This window comes from Tauraco erythrolophus, chromosome 31, assembly GCF_009769465.1.
Source record: "Tauraco erythrolophus isolate bTauEry1 chromosome 31, bTauEry1.pri, whole genome shotgun sequence".
Taxonomy (NCBI): domain Eukaryota; kingdom Metazoa; phylum Chordata; class Aves; order Musophagiformes; family Musophagidae; genus Tauraco; species Tauraco erythrolophus.
The window spans coordinates 1,270,870-1,290,993 of NC_141495.1; the positions used below are offsets into that span (position 1 = coordinate 1,270,870).

The following is a 20,124-nucleotide window of genomic DNA, read 5'->3' on the forward strand; positions in this document are numbered from 1 at the left end:
CGGCCCGAAGGGGCCCTCCCCGCCATCCCGCCCCCCGCGGGCGGAGGAAGGCGCAGGCGAGCCAGGGAGTCTTCAACAGTTTATTAGAAAGAATGCAGACATTAAAAAAATCCCCGCCGCTCTGAACAGAAATCGGTTTTTGAGGCCACCGGCGCGCCCAGGGGTCTGTCACTCGCTCCCATACCCACGGTTTGGTCTCCATCCCAGCTCCACAGAACAGCGCCCAGCCGCTCGCGCCGGGGGGTGGAAAGCTCGGGGGCAGCCGGTACCAGGGGACGGGTCAGGGCACACAACTCACGATCAAACACCCAACGAGGAGAATTTAGTTTCTTTTTTCAACATGAACTTTAGTGGAACGCAACACCTGAAGACACCAGAGCGGTACTGCGCATCGCCCGCCGCGATTCGTGAGCCAATGACAACATCTGGGTTTCTGCCCGTTTTGATCCCGGTAAAAACGTACAATTTCAGGCCGCAGAGGGGGAAAAATGCTCATTTACCACTTGGTGTAAATTCAGGCTTCTCCTGTTGTAATTAGAGCTGCTACGAGGCAAGAAGGCGCCGTAAACTTTATTGCGACTGCTCTGTGTCGATTGCCTACACCTCAAAGGGGTTTTTGTGTTTGTTTTTTTTTTTTTTTTGGAAGTCTGGAGAACGGTTCATGCATAACGTTATTGCCTCTGGTGGCTTACGACCGCCCCGTGCAATGGTACACACCTACCATCAGTGAAGCCATTTAAAATGGACTGAAAATGGGTTAAAGGATGCAGGATCTCCCTGTAGGGCTATCAACTCAGGAATTCTTATCTCAATTATGAAATGTTGTGATGAAGTTCTTTCCCCAAACCCTGAAGACAACAGTTTTCCTTACTCCAGATCCGGCATTTCTAGAGAGAGAGAGAGAGAGAGAGGAGCATTAGTGAGTGGCTTTTTTTTCTTGTTTTGGTTTTAAAAACGATGCCAGGAGCCCCACTACATCACAAGGGACAGATGCAGGAAGATCCAGCCCCTGACCGAGGGCACAGGGCAGCTGAAGGTCTCTGGCCTCAGCCCAGCTCTCGCTCTGAGCTGCTCCTTCACAAGGAAGAGCTCTGCGGAGCCACCGCTGCCCGCACAGACCTTCCTGGAGGAAAGCCAGCGCTACAGACACCGACAGCCCGGGCACGTGTCTGCTGCTCTGAAAGCCAAAGCCTCCCCAGGACTACGGCTGGCTGGGAAGGTCAAACTGGTGCTGCATGCTTGCGCAGAGAGGCTTTCGCCAGATCAGATCGTCCCACACCGCTCAGGCAGGCACCGGCAGTAGCTCGCCGCCAGGATTAGCGCGGCCGCCAGGGCAGAACATCTGCTGGCGCTGCTCAAGGCTCCTGCTCAACTGGGAGCGTTGGGTCAGCGCGCAGAAACAAATGAGAACATCAACTTACTTTCATCGTCACTATCTGGTGAGTCCTGGAAAGAAGAGGAAACATTAACTGGAGCAGACTGCGTTTGAAGGCACTTCTCCCTCCACCACCACCCCCCCCCCCACACCAGCTGCCGTTCCCAAAGCCCAGTGGCAGGCGTGCTCTGCCAGGGCACCTGCTTCGAGGGGCTCCAGGTCCCAGGATGTGCTCCATCTGGCCTCAGACCCGTAACTGCCAGCGGTTTTGGCGGAGGCAGGGAACACCGAGCTGCCTGGGCACCTCGAGCAGGGACACCACCCCCTCAGGGGAGGGAAACGACTTTGCCAGGTGACTTCACCTGTCCAGACAAGGTTTGGTGCGGTTTAACCGTTTAACGGTGCCAAGAGGGAACGCAAGTTTGACTTGGGCAAGCAGCACGGAACGCGCAGGGCGCGTGTTCGCTGCAAACAAAGTACTCACATCATCGGCCCCATCTACTTCTGGCAAGTCTACGTCGTCATCTCCGCCCATGTTGTTCATCATCTGTTCCAGAGAGATAACAGCCGGTTACAGGGTGAAGCCGACCGCGCTCTCCGTGTGAGCTACGGGAGCGCTGTAAAAAACTAAAAATAGCTCAGAACTGTTACAACCAGCAGCCACCAGTTGTTTGGTGAAATCAGCTGCAGAAATTACAGAGTGAGCGCACAAAAAAAGTACATTAATTGCCTCGCAAGCCAACCAGCACACCGAGCTCGTGCCAGTATCTACAGCAGGGCGTACGTTCATCTCATGTTTGGCAACAAGCACAAACTGGTCACCTCACTGCCGCGCTGGCAGCCCACTGCACCTCCCTGGCACACCAGCAGAGCCCGCGCCGAGACCAGGGGCCAGGAAAGCGCCAGGAGCAGGAGGATAACTCTTCCTACAGCTTTCAGTCCCTGCTTGACCACATAGAGCCCAGAAGGAAACCCAAACCGCCAGGGATTCGTCTTCCCGTACCTCAGAAAAGCGATCAAAGTTGGACATGTCTTCATCTGAATCATCCTCCCAGTCTTTCCAGTTGTTGAAGTCCACACTGAGCCAGTTGAGCTGTACACCGACACAATGAGTTACTTAAGGACAAGCGAGTAACGAGCCGTTACTGCTCAGAAAAGGGAGGTTACCAAGAACTGCTGTTCTAAGTGACCCGTTAACTGTTACATAAGTTAAACACGACCCAAATATTAAACAAAATTAAAGACCAGGGGAGGCAACGGGCACCGCTGCGCTGGCTCCACGGAGCCCAGACCCACCTTCGCCCTCTCTTTGTTAACCGTGGCCACGCCTGACCAGATTCTCCTTTTCGTAAACAACACAAGATAGATCTGTCTGTTCTTTTATGCTTTGATTCCTGAAAAAGAGCAAATACCTGACAGTATAATCACCACAAACTCCACCAGCAGCTGCTTGTATTAGACTCGTTTGCCTCAAGCGATCAATTTAATCTTTGCCCTGAAAAACACCGTCCGGAGATGCTCTCAGATCCAAGTTTAAGCACACTCCCACAATCCAGGGACCAGTTTGCCCACATTAACGGAAGCAGCCTAAAGAACGGACGGTATTTTTCAGGATACAGCACCAAGAACACAGTAGGAGGAGAGTCAAGGATACTCACGTTTGGATCAATATTATTAAAAAGGTCAATTTCGTTTAAGTGTTTAAAGTTATCGCTTCCTCCAAGACAACTGTCAAGAGAAGAAAAAGTTTGATCAGCACAAAACATCTTCCAGCACAAACGAGCTTCGTTAACAGAACTTGCTACTTTTAAGAAAAAAACATCATCTAAGCAGTATCGGGGTGACCTTTAGGTGCCCCCTGGCGCCCTTCAAGCTTTGCCAGCGCCCGAGTTACTCACCTGAAGGTGAGTTTGGACTTTTCAAAATTTACATTAACATCTTTACTGTCTTCAACACAAAACTCGATAAAGACGTAGTCCCTCCGGTCGTACCACTTCGCAGAAGCAGGCTGCCTGTGAACAGACCGTTTAGGAGAAGTTCAAATCAAGTTTTGCATCTTTCATTAATACTGAAAAACATTTAAAACTCACCCTTCCACGCTGCCAGTAAACTTCCCACTGGCTTTCCCCACACACAACTTGAACAGTTTGATTTTTTTTTATTTTTTTTTTTACTGTATTTAGAGGAGTTCAACTAAAAGACTTTGTCCTGGTCTTAGAAGCTGCATTACCAGCTCCTTATTAATAATCTTTAGAAGGTGCTTAAGGCTGAAAAAAGATGTGAAGAACAAAAAGAGACACAATGCATCAGCACCCAACGCCCCCAAAAAGCTCCTGCTGATATTCCTTGGAGAAGCTACCGAAACCTGCGAGACCGAAATAACCATTACAGCAAATCCCAGTTAGGACAGACTCTTCAGGAGCTACTGCAGGTGATGGCAAAACATCAGCCACCTCCAGCAGCTGCGTATGCGGCTTCACTGCGCTTTCTGCCACCCAAGAGTTAACACCCCAAACACCACCACTGAAAAAGTCACTTTTTCAGACATTGATACTATTAAAAAATGGACCATTCAACAAATTTGCTACAAGTAGGACCCAGCTGAAGGCAGCACAGGCACGAGAGCTGAAGAACCACAGTTCCGACGTCTTGCTACGACCTTCCACATGCAGACTCGGACTCTCGGGCTCTTGGGTACCTTCTGGATTTCCACAGACACCAGCAGCCCGTCCAGGGCACCTGAAAACACCGCGGACTCCTGACCAGCTCTTGCACGTTCGCAGTCCCACGGTGAGAATCCACCCGCGACCTCGAGTGCCGCCGCACTCCATGGCTGGTGGAGGCGACCCCGGCTTGGCGCGCCTCGGCGCCAACTCCCCACCACCGTCAGTTTTTCTCCTGGCAACCCGAGCCAAGCCCGCGACTGGCATCGGCATTCCGAGAGGAAGCAGACGGCCGCCCAGCACGAGCACAGGACACCACGGGAGCTTCTCGCTTCGGCCATTTTCCAGCGGTGCAAGAGCAGAGCTGGGATTCCACAGCTCACATCCTGCAGAGCCCACCTCAACCACCCACCCGCGAGTCAGAGCGAGCCAAACGCTCCGAGCCAAACGGTCACTTGCCGTGATGTTTATTGGAACCGCCCTGACCACGGGGAGCACCTGAGGATACAAACAAAGCTCACGGTCCTATCTGTACGTGCGGCTTCCACTGCACACAGCGCGGGGCGGTGCCTGGCCTCAGCACTGCACACCATAACCTGACGACAGCGTGATTAACTCTTCAGAGCACTTACGACGGTGACCAGGTTCTGACTCACCTGGTCATCAATCAACTCAATTTTTGGTACCGAACTGTGACACGTTTATTGAAGTTACTCCCTGAGCGCTGCCCCACAGCCTGCTCCTGCCCCACTCCCTGCACAGCCGTCCGTGCATCTGCAGGATGAGCTGAACCTGGGCCCTGCTGCAGCTCAGACCCAGCTCTGGGCTCCGTTGGCGCCACCAGTGCTCTGCAATTCAGCGGTACGAGCGCTGGTGCCGGCCGAAGGAAAGGCCGGTACAGCGGCACAAACGGCCACAGCTGCCTCTTCCAGCACCAGCGCCCGTTACAAGTGCAGGAAACGTCTGATCAGAGGCCTGTAACAGAGCACTGAACTCCCGAGGGCAGAAAACACAAGTGGTTTCTGAAAGCAGCCTTTAGTTTCAAGCAAGATACTGTCTCACTGGGCGAACACCTAACACTTTCCCTTTAGCAGCCTTTTTAGGAAGTGCCAAGGCATCTCCACCTACTCGGGTAAAGCACAACAGCAGCAGAGTAGCAATTTTCTTTTTTTTTTTTTTTTTTAATTCCTTTTGGGACACAGGTTTCCTCTTCTAACAGGGGATGAAAGATGCTCAGAGCCAAGAGGAGGATGAGAAGCCACCTGCTCTGCTCCCTCTGTGTGTCTCAGCACAGCAGCCATCGCTCACGCCGCTGCAAGACAAAATCTCATTGCCTGGAACTCAGGACATCACTCAAACACGCTGTTATCAGAACAGAAATCTCAGTGTCCTGGCTGAGATGATGCAGGGGCTCCTGCTGAATAGCACTAACACTTCGCAAGCATTTTCAATGCCAACGGCGATATCTCCAGCCTTCCCAGGGAGCTGCACGCGTTCCTCAGCCTTGTAGCTTCGGTTTGGCCGTGACCTCAGAGTCGTTGCCAAGATCGGGGGGTCTGAGGCACCAAGAGCCTGTTCACAGCACTCCCAAAACCTTAACAAAGCGTCCTAGAGCTGAAGGGCGCTCGCACACATCTCAGCTAGAGAGAAATGAAAGAGACCAGAGAAAATTTACTAGCACATAATTCGTGTTTCTAACACTAACCACATGCTGCCTCCCCAGATATTTAGTACTTACCACCCTGAACACACCTACTGTAATTACAGCTGGGCTGGAGCTGCCTCTCATCCTTTTTATCTGTTTTCCAATCTCTCCTCCTCCCAAAGGGAGGACAGAAACCTTCCCTCAGCCACCTGTGAAGCGCTTTAGGCAGGCCTTACCACTCCAACCAGTAAGGCAGGATGCGTTGGAACTGCTAACCAAAGTTACGGACGAGGCGGAAGCCGCAGCTAATTTGCGTTGCCTGCCTACACGGAGATTCCTAAGGGACAACTGCACACACAGAAGCCAGTGGTGGAGCGTGCGCACGCTCCGAGAGATGGTTCCCCTGCACCCACAGAAAATCTTCTGTTTTCCTACAGGCACTGAGAAACACTGCCAGGACTTCTCAGCACAGCCACTGTCACACCGAGAGCCGAGCGCTTCCTTCTTCTTGCTCAACCAAGCTAATCCCGGGAGATCTCAGCCTTACGCCAAGTGTCAACCCAAGTACGTGCTTTGGTTCCCACATCCTAATAGGATTGAGGCTTCTTTGAAACAGAGAAGTTAATTTGAACATGCTCTATCCCGTGTAGCAATGCGCCATAACAGACCTCGAGCGGCGCACAGCCCTGGGGACGGGTCAGCCGTGTCCCACGTTTGGCCAGGATTTCTTCTGTCACATCCACGCCTGCTGCCACCTCCTGAACAGACAGGGTGGCCCTGCATCCGACTGTCTCTTCCAGCCACCACCTTCAGAAGATGATCGTGATGAAGCACTGCAGAGCAGCTTCTGGAAGCTTCCTGCTGATGGGCAACGAGTGGCCGCAGCTCCACCCGAGATCCCACTGCTCCGCCTGGTCCGCAGGGGCTCCGCGGTGGGCTGCCCGCAACACCAGGAGCCGCGGTTCGGGTGAAGATGCGCCGGCCTCCAGCTTAACCACAGGAACAGAAGCGGCTTCTCACACCCTGCGCGCACGCCGGCGGCCTGCTGCGATTCAAGAAGTTTCCAGACCTGTCCTCGTGCTCCCCTTGTCCACAGGTTGCACCTATTGGCAGCTCAGCTTTGCTTCCTGGAAAGTATCCTGCCAACTCCTACAGTTTGAGGACTCTGCAAAAGTCATCTGCTGGACGGGATTTTTCACCCCAGAAAGCAGTAAGAAATCTGTTTTACATAATTAGTTTTGCTTTCATTTATATGCCCCAGAAAAGCTCTTTTTTTCATTAAAAAGGTATGCTATATGTCTACTAGAAAGGCAGACAGTTTCACGTGGGATGTAGCAGCCCTGTGGTTTCAAGATGACGTATTCTACAGACATTAAGCGCCAGACTCCAGCTTCACGTCACACCGAGATGAAGAAGCGCCACGACTCGGTTCCAGAACAGCTGCGCTGAAGTAACCGCGCAGGGGGGACAGGGGGGCACAAGCACCTGGTCACTTCAGCGGCTCGCACTGGGTGGTGGCACCCTCCTCGGCACCTGCGGCAGACAAACGCCTCAGAAACTGCTTCCACCGTCCGTCATCTGAGCCGAACACGTGGAAGTCCCGACCGTGGGCGAGCAACGCTGCCGTCGGCCTCCTGCGCAGCCCGGTTTCGCTCCCAAAGGCGCCACGCCGCGCACATGGCACCGCTGGAGCACGTTCCGTCGACGGGAGCCCGCTCCGGTTTCGGGCCACTGGATCCTCAGCGGGATTACACCGAGGGCAGCTCACCGGGACTCGGCGGCGCCGCACGCGCCTCCCGCAGCGTCGAGGCGCTCCGGAGGGCGGGTTTCCGCTCGGGATGCTCAGGAGAGAAATCCGTCCGCTCGGCGCCTCTGCCCTTCCCGCAGCACCGGGTCCGCCCGCTCCGCACCGTCCGGGCGGTTTCCGAAGGGGCTCCCGCGCCGCCCCGACAGGCGCCTCTGCCCGTCCGCTGTTCCCGGTTTCGCACGTCGCGAGGCGAAGGCGGATGAACGGATCGACGCGTCGCTCGCACGTCCGTGCGGCGGGACGCGCTACTCACCGCGCGTTTCCCGCAGTTCTGCCCGTTACCGTTCGGGGACGCCAGCACCGTTCGAACCACCAAGAAACGCTCAACGCTCCCGACACCGGCCGCCAGCGCGGCCGAGCCCGCCAAGGGAAGGGGCCCGGCGGGGCCGCTCCGCCGCGGCCCCGATCGTCTCACACACCCGGGACCCGCCGCTCCGAGCCCCGGCAGAAACGGGCAAACCGGCCCCTCTTCAGCGGCCGAGCCGGGGCGCTCCCCCGGCCCGAGCCATCGGGAGCGGCGGTGACCGGGACAGGCGCCCCAAGGCGCCGCGTTACGGCGGGCCACGGCCCTGGGAACACGCCGGGGCCGACCAAGGTCACCACGCGGGCCGGCGGCGGCGGGAGCCCGCACGCCGCTTCGCGCTCCCTCGGCCCACCACCCGCCGCCGAGCGCGGGCTCCCGGCGGGGCCGGGGCCCGGGCCCGGTGGGGCCGCGCCGCGCCGCGCCCCCGCGCTCCCCACCCCCCGGCTCACATGGCGAACGGCGGCGGCTCCGGCTGGCGCTCCTGGGGGGGGCCCGGCTCCGGGTCCGGCTCTGGGCGGTGGCGCAGGCGCGGGGGCAGGGCCGTGGCTCCGGCGGCAGCGGCGGCTCCGGGCTCGGCTGCGGCCTCGCTCCCACAATGCCCCGCGCGCTCGGCAGCGGCGGCGCCCAGCGCTGGTGACGCAGCAAAATACCCGCCGCGCCGCCGCCCGCCGCTGCGCATGCGCGCCTCCCGCGCGCGGCCTCCGGCGCGCGGAGCCGCCCGCCCCGCCCGCGCAGGCGCGGCCCGCGCCCCGCCCTCCCGCGCGCGCGCGCGCCCGCTCCCTCCTCCCTTCTAGCAGCTTCTCGCCGCGCAGGCGCGTTACGGCCGCCCGCCCCGGGGCGGGGCCGGCGGTTGCCGTGGCGACGGGGCAGCCCTCGGAGCCGGCGGGGCGGGCACCGGCGGCCCCTCGCCCGCACGGCCGGAGCGCAGCCCCTCGGGCTCCCGCGGTCCGTCCCGGGGCCTTGTACCTCGCACGGGCCCCGGCCCCGGCCCGGTGGGCCGCGGGGCTCCGGCCGTACCTCGCGAGTCCGTGCCCGGTAGGGCCCATCTCCCCCCGCCCCGGGATCGCTCTCACCCCCTCGGGCCCGCCCAGAGCTGCTGGCACCGGCAGGCCGCAGGCTTCACACGCGGAGTGATTCGCTCCGAAGGCGCCTCAGCTCATCGCAAGGAGCAGGGACGGGCACCGCGCTCGGAGCGGCGAGCAGGGACAGGCACCGCGCTCGGAGCAGCGAGCAGGGACGGCACCGTGCTCGGAGCGGCGTTGGGCGACACAAAGCACTGGCCGCCAGCTGAGCGACCGGGCTGCAAACCCTGTGCCAAGCCAAAGGTTAAGTCGTGCCCATGCTGGGCAGTCAGGACACTGGCACTGGGGACTGGGCACGGCGCGGGCGAAAGCTCAGCGCTGCTCTGGGCAGATGGGGCCCCTCGGGGCCTCGCTCCTTCCAGCAGCCTCCGAATCCGGCCTCCCGGGGTTGGAAGCTGCTCTCTGGGCCGGCAGCTCTCCAGTTTCTGAACTAAAACCGTCCAACACTGCTGGGCACGTGTCTGCCCAGTCCCCCCAGTGCGGCGCAGCACGGCTGCCCTCCCTTGCAGCCCCTCACGCTGCTGGAGCTCTGCGGGTCGGCGCTGGCACTGGCAGGTGGCATGGGAACGAAGGGGTCCCAGCCAGCACCGACCATTATTTCCTGTCGGGCTCCTCGCTGGCTGTGGTGCTGCTCACCGGCTTTCATGAGCTGTTCCAGGGCCCGGTTTTTATGGCACCCACTGGTAACGGCAGGCGGGTGCCATTTTCACAGCTCCGGCCCCTGCATTTCATGAGTCGGGCCGTGGGTGGGCAGATGTCAGCTCCGGCTGCGAGCGGGGGGCTCTCCGCCTGCCAACAGCAGCTTCCCGGGAAGCACAGGCGTCCCGAGGGCCGACGGATCACAGCCCTGTCTGCCACTTGGCCCCACCGCACCGCACGACTCCAGCAAAGCAGCGGCTGGAACAGCAGGATTGAACCCAGGCGCGTCTCGTCTCAGCCGTCCCTCAGGTCGGGCTGGAAGGTGCACGATGTCCCAACCCATCCCCGTCTGCAGGGGACTCCTGGCCTCCCACCTTGGGCCACCCACGGCCCTGGGCTGAGCCGCATCCAGGCATGGCACTGGCCCTGAGGCTCGCGGCCAGCCGACCTTCGGGACAGGAAGGAAAAGAGGGAACGGGCAGGAGTTCTTCTGCTGGGCTGGGACGGGATGGGGGATCGCGGCCGAGACCTTCCGAGAGGAAAGCTCCCCCCAGGGCCTCAGCTCCACGGAGGGGGCAGCGGCAAAGCCGACACGGAGCAGAAAGTGTTTCACCAACAATAAGCCACGACTTTTATTAATGGATAGAAATAGTACAAATTTTAAATTTAGTTGCATTTTACTCTTCTCTGAAACACCAAAAAAGGCTCCTCCCTCTGGCGGCTACATCGTCAACTCCTGCGGAGAAGAAACACGCATCAGGAGCCAGCCTTGGCGGTGGCACGGTGCCCCCCAGCCCGCATCAGGAGCCAGCCTTGCTGGTGGCACGGTGCCCCCCAGCCCGCGTTCAGAGCCAGCCTTGCTGGTGGCACGGAGCCCCTGAGCTCTCGGTCTCACACCAGCGGGGAACCACACGCTGCACGTCCGCTGTCCCCTGACCCGAGCCGTGCCACCACAAGCCGTTCTCCCTCGTGCCCGGGCGTGCCCAGGCAGGCAGACACTCACCATTATCGCGTTTACAATGTCGTTACTGTTGTTCTTCAGGGCACGGACTGCCTTTGCTCGCGACACGTTCGCCTGGGACATCACCAGCTCAATGTCTTTCACCTCGACGCCGGTTTCGTCAACCTAAGGGAGACAGAGCCCGGACTCGCACCAGCCCAACACACGTTTTGCTCCGTGCCTGGCAGAGGAAAACGGGACCGTCTGGATCGGGGCAGCTCCCACTCAGGCCACCCATCCGAAGCTGGGAGGCAAGAGCAGGCGCTGGGGACAGGCCCCTGGCAGTGCCCAGGACCAGATCCTCCAGGGAAGGGACCGGCACTCTCCCTTTGCCATCACAGCAAAGACGTGGATGAGGGAAAGGAAACCACGGCTCTTAACGGGAACACGGGATCTTCGCAGGAGGCGCCTTAATGCAGCAGATCTGCAGCCCGACCGCCAGCTCGGGTCCCCCATGCGGCGCCCAGCCCCGCAGAGACAGGCTGGGGAAGGCCCACCTCTTCTTCCTCGCTCTCCTCCTGCACGGTGGGGGTCTGTGTGTTTTCTTGGATGTTTGAAACAGCTTCTCCTTGCACTTTGAACTTTTCAGCAGCTGCCAGCTGGGCCTGCTGGGACAGGTCTTCGATCTGGAGGGGGAAGAATAAATGAGGCCAGCCCTGCAGAGCGGGACGTCAGCACGCGGCTGAGAGCCGCAGCTGTGCTCCCCGCGCCGCAGCAGTGCCAGCACGTCGCGTGGCTCTGCCGCACAACCCAGCTGGGAAGCCGGCCCTTGGCACGGACGCCAGGCCTGCCCACATCCCTCGGGGGGGCACACAGCAGCTGGGAGCCGCCAGCAGCAGCCATGGTGCACAGGTGGCAGGGAGGAACCCAGCGGAGCGGCAGGCTGCCGCCAGCACGGATCGACGCGGCTGCCAGACGCCCCGCGGCCCACTCACCTTCGCTTCGCCAAAGACGATGTAGGTGTCTGACGCGGGGCTCTTGTACACATCTGGCTTTGTGATGACGAAGAGGATGTTCTTGGATTTCCGGATGGTGACTCTGGTTACTCCTGTCACCTGGCGAAGGCCCAGTTTAGACATTGCCTGAGAAACACGAGAGGAAGGTAAGCGAGGGAAGCAGAGTAGCCGAAGACAGCCCAGCCCGTGAGAAGATGGATCCGCTCATCTCTCTCCAGAGACCCGGATCCACTGACCACTGCCCTCACGCCAATAACAGGTGTTTTACTGCTGCAGAGCAGCATTCCCAGGCTTTCAGCCTGGCAGGGCGCTGGGAACTCCCTACTCCCAGGACCAATGAGGTCCGTGGCACCTCCAGCCTCCTCCAGACACCAGGACTTTGCCTGCGAAGGGGGCGTCCCCCTGCCTGGGGGCCTGGCAAGGGCCAAAAGCCGCCCGAACCTCTCGGCTCCTGAACGCGCAGGGGCGGGAGGTGCCCCCTGTCCCCAGCGCTCCGGGACCCCGTGTCAGACTCGGAGGCAGAAGCTCAGCTGCCCACGGACAGTGTCTGCTGCACTCTGGTTCTGCCTAGCACCATCCCACCTCACCTTCCGTGCTTTCTTCTCGCTCCGGCTCTGTTTTGCTTTGCTAACGGGTTCTTCATCTATCTCAGCCGCTGCTGCAAGCTGCAACGAGAGAAAACCAGAGGGACCTGTGCCAATCCCAGTACAGTGGTGGAAAGCATCAGCAGGGATCCCGCTCCACTGCTGCTGGGCACAGGGACACGGTGGGACACGCTGCCCGCCCTACCTGTGCCTGCTGTGTTGTGGCCTGCGTGGAGTCCTGCTCTTCGAGCTCTGGTACGGATTCGTCGCTGTCAGACTCTGTTCCGGACCCTGCAGAAACAAACACGTGTCGCTCATCCAGCTCCGGCAGGTCCAGGGCACAGGGCGAGACCACAGCGCTTCGGTGCAGCCTCTGCTGCCGGGGCTCCCAGTGCTGACACACTTTCCAGTCAGCGCAGTTACGCAGGATCTGGTGGAAGGAGCGTGCTCTGCCACCCTGAGTGCCATCAGCAGTGCATGGCACTCGCCCCTTCCGAGCGCTCTCACCACAGTGGAAGCCACGTGCCAGAGCACCGCGGGTGCCCGGAGGTTGGCTCCACAACACCGAGTCCTCGGAGACAGCCCTGGTGTGAGGCGCAGCGCTGGCTGGCACGGCAGGCCAGCTGGACCAGCACAGGGCTGCACTCCGTGGGCAGCGGGTTGGCAGCAGCGCAGCGCTGACGGGGACCCCTCGGCCCCCTCCAACCCGTTCAGGCGGCGGCGCAGCTGAGGTCGCAGCAGCTCAGACACGGCACGGAATCGTGACCCACTTGACCACCTCCCCGGGGCGCTGCAGCTTTCCAGGACTTCACTCCGGGGGGCGATTTGCCCTTGGAAGCCCCCATCAGGGAACGGCACTCCTGGATGCAGGTCAGCCTCTGTGCCAGGTCCTGACACCTGCCGGAGCTGGGGAGGCTCGGAGCGCTGCCAGCTCCTGCGCCGCCGCCACAGCGCTGCCATTAGCCGGTGAACCAGAGCACAGCTGCGTCCGGCCGCACGGGAGCCAACCAAGAGCTGGTGTCGCCAGGCTCGGAGCAGGCCGAGGGTGACCGCGCCGCCCTCTCGTGCAGCCGTTACCTGAGTTCAGTCCCATTTGTTTTCCTGGAAAAGGCCTCGGTGCCCACGCTGAGCACGCGGGAGCCCTCGGCAAAGCTCTGTGCCGGCTGCGGGTGCGCGCCCGGGGATCCCAACGGTTCAGGCAGGCAGAGGGGTTTCCCCAGAGCGCAGAGACGGGCCTGTTCTGGCACCAGCACCGCCCAGAGCTCCCCTCTGCCGGCACACGGACACGGAGAGAACCACGGTGGACGCCAGACACACACAGCGGGGAGCAGGCAAGTGGCAGCTCTTCCCAGAGCTCAGGGTGAAGCCAGCTCAGGCACCAGTCAATGCCCACACCACTCCATGCTCCGTGCCCGGCAACACGCGTTAGTGACACCGACCTGCTGGCACTGGACCATGCCGAGCCCTGAGCTGCCCGAGCCCGCGGCCACGGGGCATCTCCCCTCACTGTTCCCCAGCTCACCGGCCGCTCGGGCAGGACCAGCGTGGTGTGGCATGGTCCAGGCCGGCCTTCACCGCGGCACTTCCAGACCACTTGTCCAGACCGACACACCAAGCGACGTGGGGGCACACGGGCCCCGCCTGCGGGTTAGTGTCCAGTGGGCAGCCAGTGACACTCCATGCACACGGCAAACCGAGGCGGCAAATACCCTTGTCGTTCTTCAGGACAGGCTGCTCGGCCGCAGCAGGGACCTCGGCGGGGGCCGCGGCTGCTCGGGGAGAGAGGTCCACCAGGATGGGCTGCACCGGCGGCACGGCAGCGGGCAGCTCTGGGGGAATCAGAGGCGGCAGGTCGTCGTCGTCGACGGCAGCGCTGGCAGGGGCTGGGGCCTTCGAGGGGGGTTTGGATGGGGGTGGGCGGGCGGCCGGCTTGGCAACCTTACTGGGAGGGGTCTGCTTCTTTGCAGGGGGAGCACTTGGCACGGAAGAGGCAGGCGGGGTGAGGTTGCCCGCTGGGGCAGAGGCAGGAAGGCCAACTTCTGGTTTCTGGGGAGCAGGGGCAGCACCCTCGGCTGATGGCTTCAGGGGGGCACCAGGAGCCCCCAGCGCAGGGGCAGCGGTGCCTGGAGCAGGAGCTGGCACGCCAGGTGCCGGGGCTGCCGGGCTCTTGGGAGCTGCTTTGGCTGCTGGTGTGGCTGCAGCGGGGCTCTTGGGAGGCACTTTGGTTGCTGGTGGGGCAGCTGGAGCCGGCGGAGCTGGTGTGGCTGCCAGGCTCTTGGGAGCTGCTTTGGCTGCAGGAGGGGCAGCTGGAGCCGGCGGAGCCATTGGCACCGGTGCAGCAGGGCCAGAGGGAGCAGACGGGGCAGCCACAGGGCTGCTCTTCGCAGGCTTTTTGGCTGCAGGGGGGGCAGCAGGGGCCGGGGGAGCAGCAACAGGGCTCCTGGGAGCCGCTTTGGCTGCAGGAGGAGCAGCTGGAGCTGGTGGAGCTGCCATCGTCGGTGCAGCAGGGGCAAAGGGGGCATCAACTGGGCTCCCAGACGGCCCTTTGGCCACAGGAGGGGTGGATGGAGCTGCTGTCACTGGTGTGACAGGCGGGGAGCTGGCAGGAGCAGAGGGGGCAGTGATGGGGCTCATGGGAGGGGATCTGGCTGCAGGAGGGGCAGCTGGAGCTGGTGGAGCTGTAGGAGCTGGTGTGGCAGAGGCAGAGGGAGCAGCCGGGGCAGCAACTGGGCTCACGGGAGCGGCTTTGGCCACAGGAGCAGCAGCTGGAGCTGCCACCGCCGGTGTGACAGGCGGGGAGCTGGCAGGGGCCGAGGGGACAGCCGGGGCAGTGATGGGGCTCACGGGAGGGGATCTGGCTGCAGGAGGGGCAGCTGGAGCCAGCGGGGCTGGCGCGGCAGGGGCAGAGGGAGCAGTCGGGGCAGTGACTGGGCTCGCAGGGGCTGCTTTGGCCACAGGAAGGGCAGCTGGAGCTGCCACCGCCGGTGGGACAGGCGGGGAGCTGGCAGGGGCCGAGGGGGCAGCGGGCACAGGCGCTGCAGGAGGGGAGACAGGGCTCGCTGGAGCCACTTTGGCCGAAGCAGCTGTGGCCGCTGCTGGTGCAGGACTGGGAGCTGCTGCTGCGGGTGGCACTGGGGCAGGCAGGGCAGCTCCTGGAGAGGGTCCGGACTGGGCAGGAGTGATGGGAGCTGCCACAGTGGCAGGTGCTGCCTGAGGGCCCGGGCTCCCAGAAGATGTCCTGGTCACGGAGGGAGGGACCAGGTCTCCTGCAGCTGGAGCTGCAGGGGCAACAAGGGCAGCAGCCGGGGCCACCGGGGCAGGGCCCACGGGACAGGTCTTGGCAACAGAAGGAGAAATTTGAACCAGTGGAGAAACTGGAGCACCAGGGGCTGTGCCCTGTGGGGCAGCAGCAGGACTCCCAGGAGACATCCCAGCTGGTGCCAGAGGGGCAGAGGGTGGCAATGGGGCCATGGGGGCAGCCAGGAAGACAGGTGGAGAGATGGCACCGGCCAGGGCCGGGCACTGGGGAGGAGTTGCGGGGGGCAGGGGAGAGTCAGGGGCTGGCGCTCGGGGAGTGGCCGAAGCAGAAGCCAGTGGGGTGGAGACAGGGCTGCCAGGAGACACCAGTACTGCCGGGGCAGCTGCTGCCAGTGCCATGGCAGGACGGAGAGGGGCTGCCATGGGAAGAGGGGGAGAGCCGGGGCTCTGGGGACAAGCAGTTGCCCCGGGAGGCAAGGTGGGAGCGGGCAGGAGAGTGGGGGCTCCCAGCGGGGGAGATGCCACGAGGGGAAGGGAAGGGGCTGGTGGGAGGGCAGCTGGCGCAGCCCCAGGGCCCCGGGAAGGAGCGGGGGCTGCTGAGGCGGCCATGGGGACAGGGAGAGGGGCCTGGGTGCCTCCCATGGGGCTCAGAGGGGTGGCAGAGGGGGCAGCTTTGACAGGAGAAGCGAGAGCTGCGGGCGGAGAGCCAGGGCTCACAGCGGGGGCGAGGGGGGCCACCGTCACTGCAGCGGGAGCGGCAGCCAGAGCAGGAGACACTGGGGCCAGGAGTCCCGGAGACACTGGGCTAACTGGGGCAGGCCCTGGAGATCCTGGGGCTGCAAATCCCGTGGGGGACGGCGGAGGTAGGGCTGGAGGAGGAGAAGTGGTAACTGGGACCTGCAGAGGCAGGGCAGGGAGCTGAGGGGGAAGAGAAAACACAGGGATTGCTGCAGCTGGAACCACAGGGGGAGAAACGGGGGCCGGGGGGCCGGGCAGAGCCACAGCAGTGCTGGGTGGCTCTGCTGGGACAGCCTGGCCCACCAGGCCCGGAGATGGAGTCAGAGGTGGGGAATGAGCAGCATGGAGAACAGCTGAAGGAGAGAAACAGAGTGAATCCATGAGAGAAGGGCGAGAGGGATGGCAGCCCAGGAGCAGGCACCCTGCCTGGCACAGCTGGCCCTGGCCACCCCCCGCCTTCCTGCCCGGCTTCGAGAGCAGCAGATGAACGTACCCCTGCCCTGCCAGCTCCAGCCCGGACCAGGGCGTTCACCCGCCTCCACAAACCAGCACCAACTTTACACCGTGCTGTGCCGGCGGGTGAGCCGGCTGATGGGCACAAGCGATGGATGAAAACCCCGATGCCAGGACCAGCAGCGTCACCCCAAACCTGCCCCCTTCAGAGCAGCTGTGGCTGAAACCTCCGCGTGGCAGGAGTTGGCACCTGAAACGCCAGGGAGCCTCAGCAAGTCGGGCACAGCAGGAACCCACTTCACCGCCAGCTCTGCCCTTGGCTCCTCCCCACCAAAAGGGTTGCCACAACCTTTGCGGAGCCCTGGACGCCCAGCCAGAGCCCAGCGCTGCTCCCGAGCCTGCGAAATCGCATCCCGGGCTGGAGAGGGCAGGGGGGTGACGAGAACCCACTCAGGAATAGGAAAAAAAAGTCAAATTTAACACACTTGCATGCGTGACCATCCCAGGAGCACACTGGCAGAGACAGGACCCCCCTCCCACCCCGGTGCGACACTGGCCGACCCTCCTGGCAGCCAGGTGCCCTTCAGGACGACGATGCCGAGACACGAAGGTGGCACAGCTCACCCACACCAAGGGCACGCGAGCTCCAGTCCTGGGCCTCGTGCAGTGACCTGCGCGCCCTGTGCAAGCTGTTAGAGTTAAGGAACTGCAGCCACCCCCAACAGCAAACTGGTTAATGTGGCACACGAGGTGTTAACGGGCAGGGTCCGGAGTACCTGGCGCTGGGACGGGCACAGTAACAGAGGCTGCAGGAGGAAGGGCAGCTGGAGCTGAACGGGTGAGAACAACAGTTTGTTAGGACAAGTCCCGCTGACTGGGAGCGTTTGGCACCCAGCTTCCGCAGCGCACGTCTGCTGCCAGCCAGCGCCGAGCCAGGAGAGAGCCCCGCGGTTCTGAACGCCATTCCGAATGCCAATGGGTGATCGAAGGGAACTGCTGTGAGAGCCAGGCAGGGCAGCACTGGTCTGACCAGTGTAACCGGCACTGCTGCTGGCTGGGAGAGCAGAACCAGCCCAGCCACACACCCGCCCCATGCGCGGCATCAGCCCAGAGCAACAGGTCCCAGCATGTCCGCTGGGAGCCATGGTGAGGGGAGTGTGGCCAGGCCGGCTGGAGGAGGAGCCGCTGGCAGGAGCGGAGCCCAAACCAGTCTGGTTCGCAGAGACCCGTCCCATCGAGAGAGCAACGGATCTCCCACTTCTGCACAGGGCACTGGCTCCAACGCCGCAGCCACAGCCGGCTCCGCACAGGTCACCCGCCAACCCGCAACTGGGCCAGCCCTGCCCGCGAGCCCATCAACCCTGCCCACGTGCCCATCGCCCCTGTCCCACACTGTGGCGAGCTCCAGCCCTCGCCTCGCCACCGTTCCCAGCGGTACCACGTGCATGGAGCTCACAGCAGCCCCCTCTGCGGGTGACGGCCCTTCCTCTGCCCAGTGGCCCAGACGATGCCTCCAACGCCCCATTTCCCTGGCCTGCCCTGAAGCGCAGGGTGGGGAGAGGACACGGGCACCGGTCCAGAGCTGGGCAGCCACTCAATGAACACTGGCCATTGGTGCCTCGTGCCAACGGGCACCAGGACACATCCTGCTCCCGGGAAGCCTCAAGAAGGAGCGACAACCCCTGCCAAGAGCTGAGCTCGTGCCAAAGAGACACACAGCTTTTAAGGGATGCCAAGCGCCCCGCGGCCCGGCTGCACGCACCAAATCCAGCCGTGTACTGCCGGACTGGAGACCCCTCTGCCCAACCTCACGGACCTCCCGCAGAGCAGCCAACCTCCGAAGCGTACGATGAACGCCAAAGGAAACTGCCTGACGAGTCCCACCCGCGGGCCGATCGCCCACCCAGCGCTGGCTCCTCTGGCGCTGCCGGATCTCCGAGCAGACGGCTCAGCAGGAAGGGAGAAACACGACAGCCCTCGCACTCGTGCACCCCCTGTGCCTCCTCCCTCTGCCTGCAGACCTGCCTCGAGCACCCTCAGCTGCTCCGGCCTCCGCAGCTGCCTGTGCCACTCCAGGAGTCCCCCGTGCCCCGCAGGGCCGGGCAGCCGGTGCTGTGACAGCGTTTGCTGCTCAGCACACACCGTCCACTTCCACCGGCCTCGGCACGCACCACGACGCCATTAGAGACCCGAGAGCAGCAGAGCTTTGGGAGGAGAAAGGGCACAAACCACCACCCGGACCGAGAGCAGCCGTCCTGGGAAGGGGCCCCATCGCAGGAATCCCAGTGCAGGAATCCCAGCTACGCCTGGAGAGAGACCAAAGCGCAGCAGCTCCCTGGGACCTGACACCACAGCTGCCACGCTGACAGCCGTCACCGCCCCACGGGGCGCCGCTTCCTTCCCAGAGAAGCGACGGGCAGCGCCACGGGCAGCGCGATGGGCAGCGTGATGGGCAGTGTCGCAGGCTGTGCCACGGGCCGCGGGTCCCAGCACAAGCTGGAGCCCGGCCCCTGCCCCACGGCAGGTGCGGAGCCCACGCTCACCTACCTGGGCATTTCTGAGCTGCCCCGTCCCGGTGCCAGCCCCCCGGATGACATGCGGCTCCTGGCCCTGCTGCGACTTTCCAACACGGAGCCACGCGTCCCCCTCCCCAGCCCACCCAGTTCCAAAGGGATTATTAACGTCTGTACGTGTCCCAGCTCATCCCAGTCCCCGTGCGGCCCTGGCTGCGGGTGTTCTCCTCCTCTTCCCGCCGCTCCAGCACCCGGGTCCGCAGCGGGACCGCACGGCGCGGCGCGGCTGGCCGAACGCTCCCCCAACATTTTGGGACGCGAGAAGCTACAACCCCCGTGACCGCGGCCACGTTTCCCGCAGACAACCGGAACGGTTTTCGATGGGGAACGACCCGCCAGGGGACAGACCCGTCCCGCGACGGGGCGGCCGGAGGATCCAGCCCAGGAGTGGCCGCCCCAAACGCCCCGGGGGCCGCCGCCGGTGCCCCGCTCCCCCTCCCCCCGTAAAAGCGGCCCAGAGGCCGCGGGGACGGTCCCCCCGCCCGGCGCCCGAAGCCGCGACCTCCCCCGGCCTCACCTGTCTCAGCCTGCGGCTGCGGCAGCTCCTGCTCCGTGGCCGGGACGGTTTCTGTGGCTTCGCCGGGCATTTCTGGGCAGAGGGAGAACCGCACAGGCTCGGGCTCGCCGGGGCTCCGGACGGCCCCGGGGCCGCCGATCGCCCGCCCCCCCTCCCCCCAGAACGCCGCCCGGTACCGCAGCGCTGCGAAGGCGGCTCAGCCGCCGGGTCGGTACCGAGCGCCCCGAGCCCGGCCCGGCCCCGGCCGAGCCCGGCCCGCCCGGTGCTGCCGACGGGGCTCCCCCCGGAGCCACCCCCCCCGGCCCCTCCCGGCCCTCCCGCCCCAGCAGCGACCCCAGCCGCGCTCCCGCCGCCCTCCCGCCCTCCCCGCGACCGGCGGGCAGCCCCCGCGGCGGCGGATGGCGGCGGATGGCGGCGGATGGCGCCGGCGGGACTCACTGTGCGGGGAGCGGGGCCCAAGATGGCGGCGGAAAGAGACCGAGCGGCTGCGAGCGCCACTTCCGGGAGCACGAGCACTTCCGGGGCAGGGC

The 20,124-nt window shown here is 63.0% G+C and overlaps 2 protein-coding genes across 2 annotated transcripts; both read right to left on the reverse strand.

Moving 5' to 3' along the window:
• Positions 1-66: 66 nt before the first annotated feature.
• Positions 67-10,316, reverse strand: PTGES3 (prostaglandin E synthase 3). Its single transcript, XM_086628659.1, has 9 exons — positions 10,303-10,316; positions 8,244-8,465; positions 3,274-3,387; positions 3,034-3,103; positions 2,668-2,769; positions 2,379-2,468; positions 1,860-1,922; positions 1,422-1,446; positions 67-887 (listed from the first exon to the last, which is right to left on the reverse strand). Exons 1-9 carry the CDS (start codon positions 10,314-10,316, stop codon positions 868-870), a joined length of 720 nt encoding a protein of 239 aa, XP_086484785.1. The 3' UTR covers positions 67-867.
• Positions 10,123-20,067, reverse strand: NACA (nascent polypeptide associated complex subunit alpha). Its single transcript, XM_086628660.1, has 8 exons — positions 20,033-20,067; positions 19,595-19,666; positions 12,261-12,346; positions 12,059-12,136; positions 11,451-11,597; positions 11,013-11,141; positions 10,519-10,641; positions 10,123-10,251 (listed from the first exon to the last, which is right to left on the reverse strand). Exons 2-8 carry the CDS (start codon positions 19,662-19,664, stop codon positions 10,237-10,239), a joined length of 648 nt encoding a protein of 215 aa, XP_086484786.1. The 5' UTR covers positions 19,665-19,666; positions 20,033-20,067; the 3' UTR covers positions 10,123-10,236.
• Between the last annotated feature and the right edge of the window lie 57 nt (positions 20,068-20,124).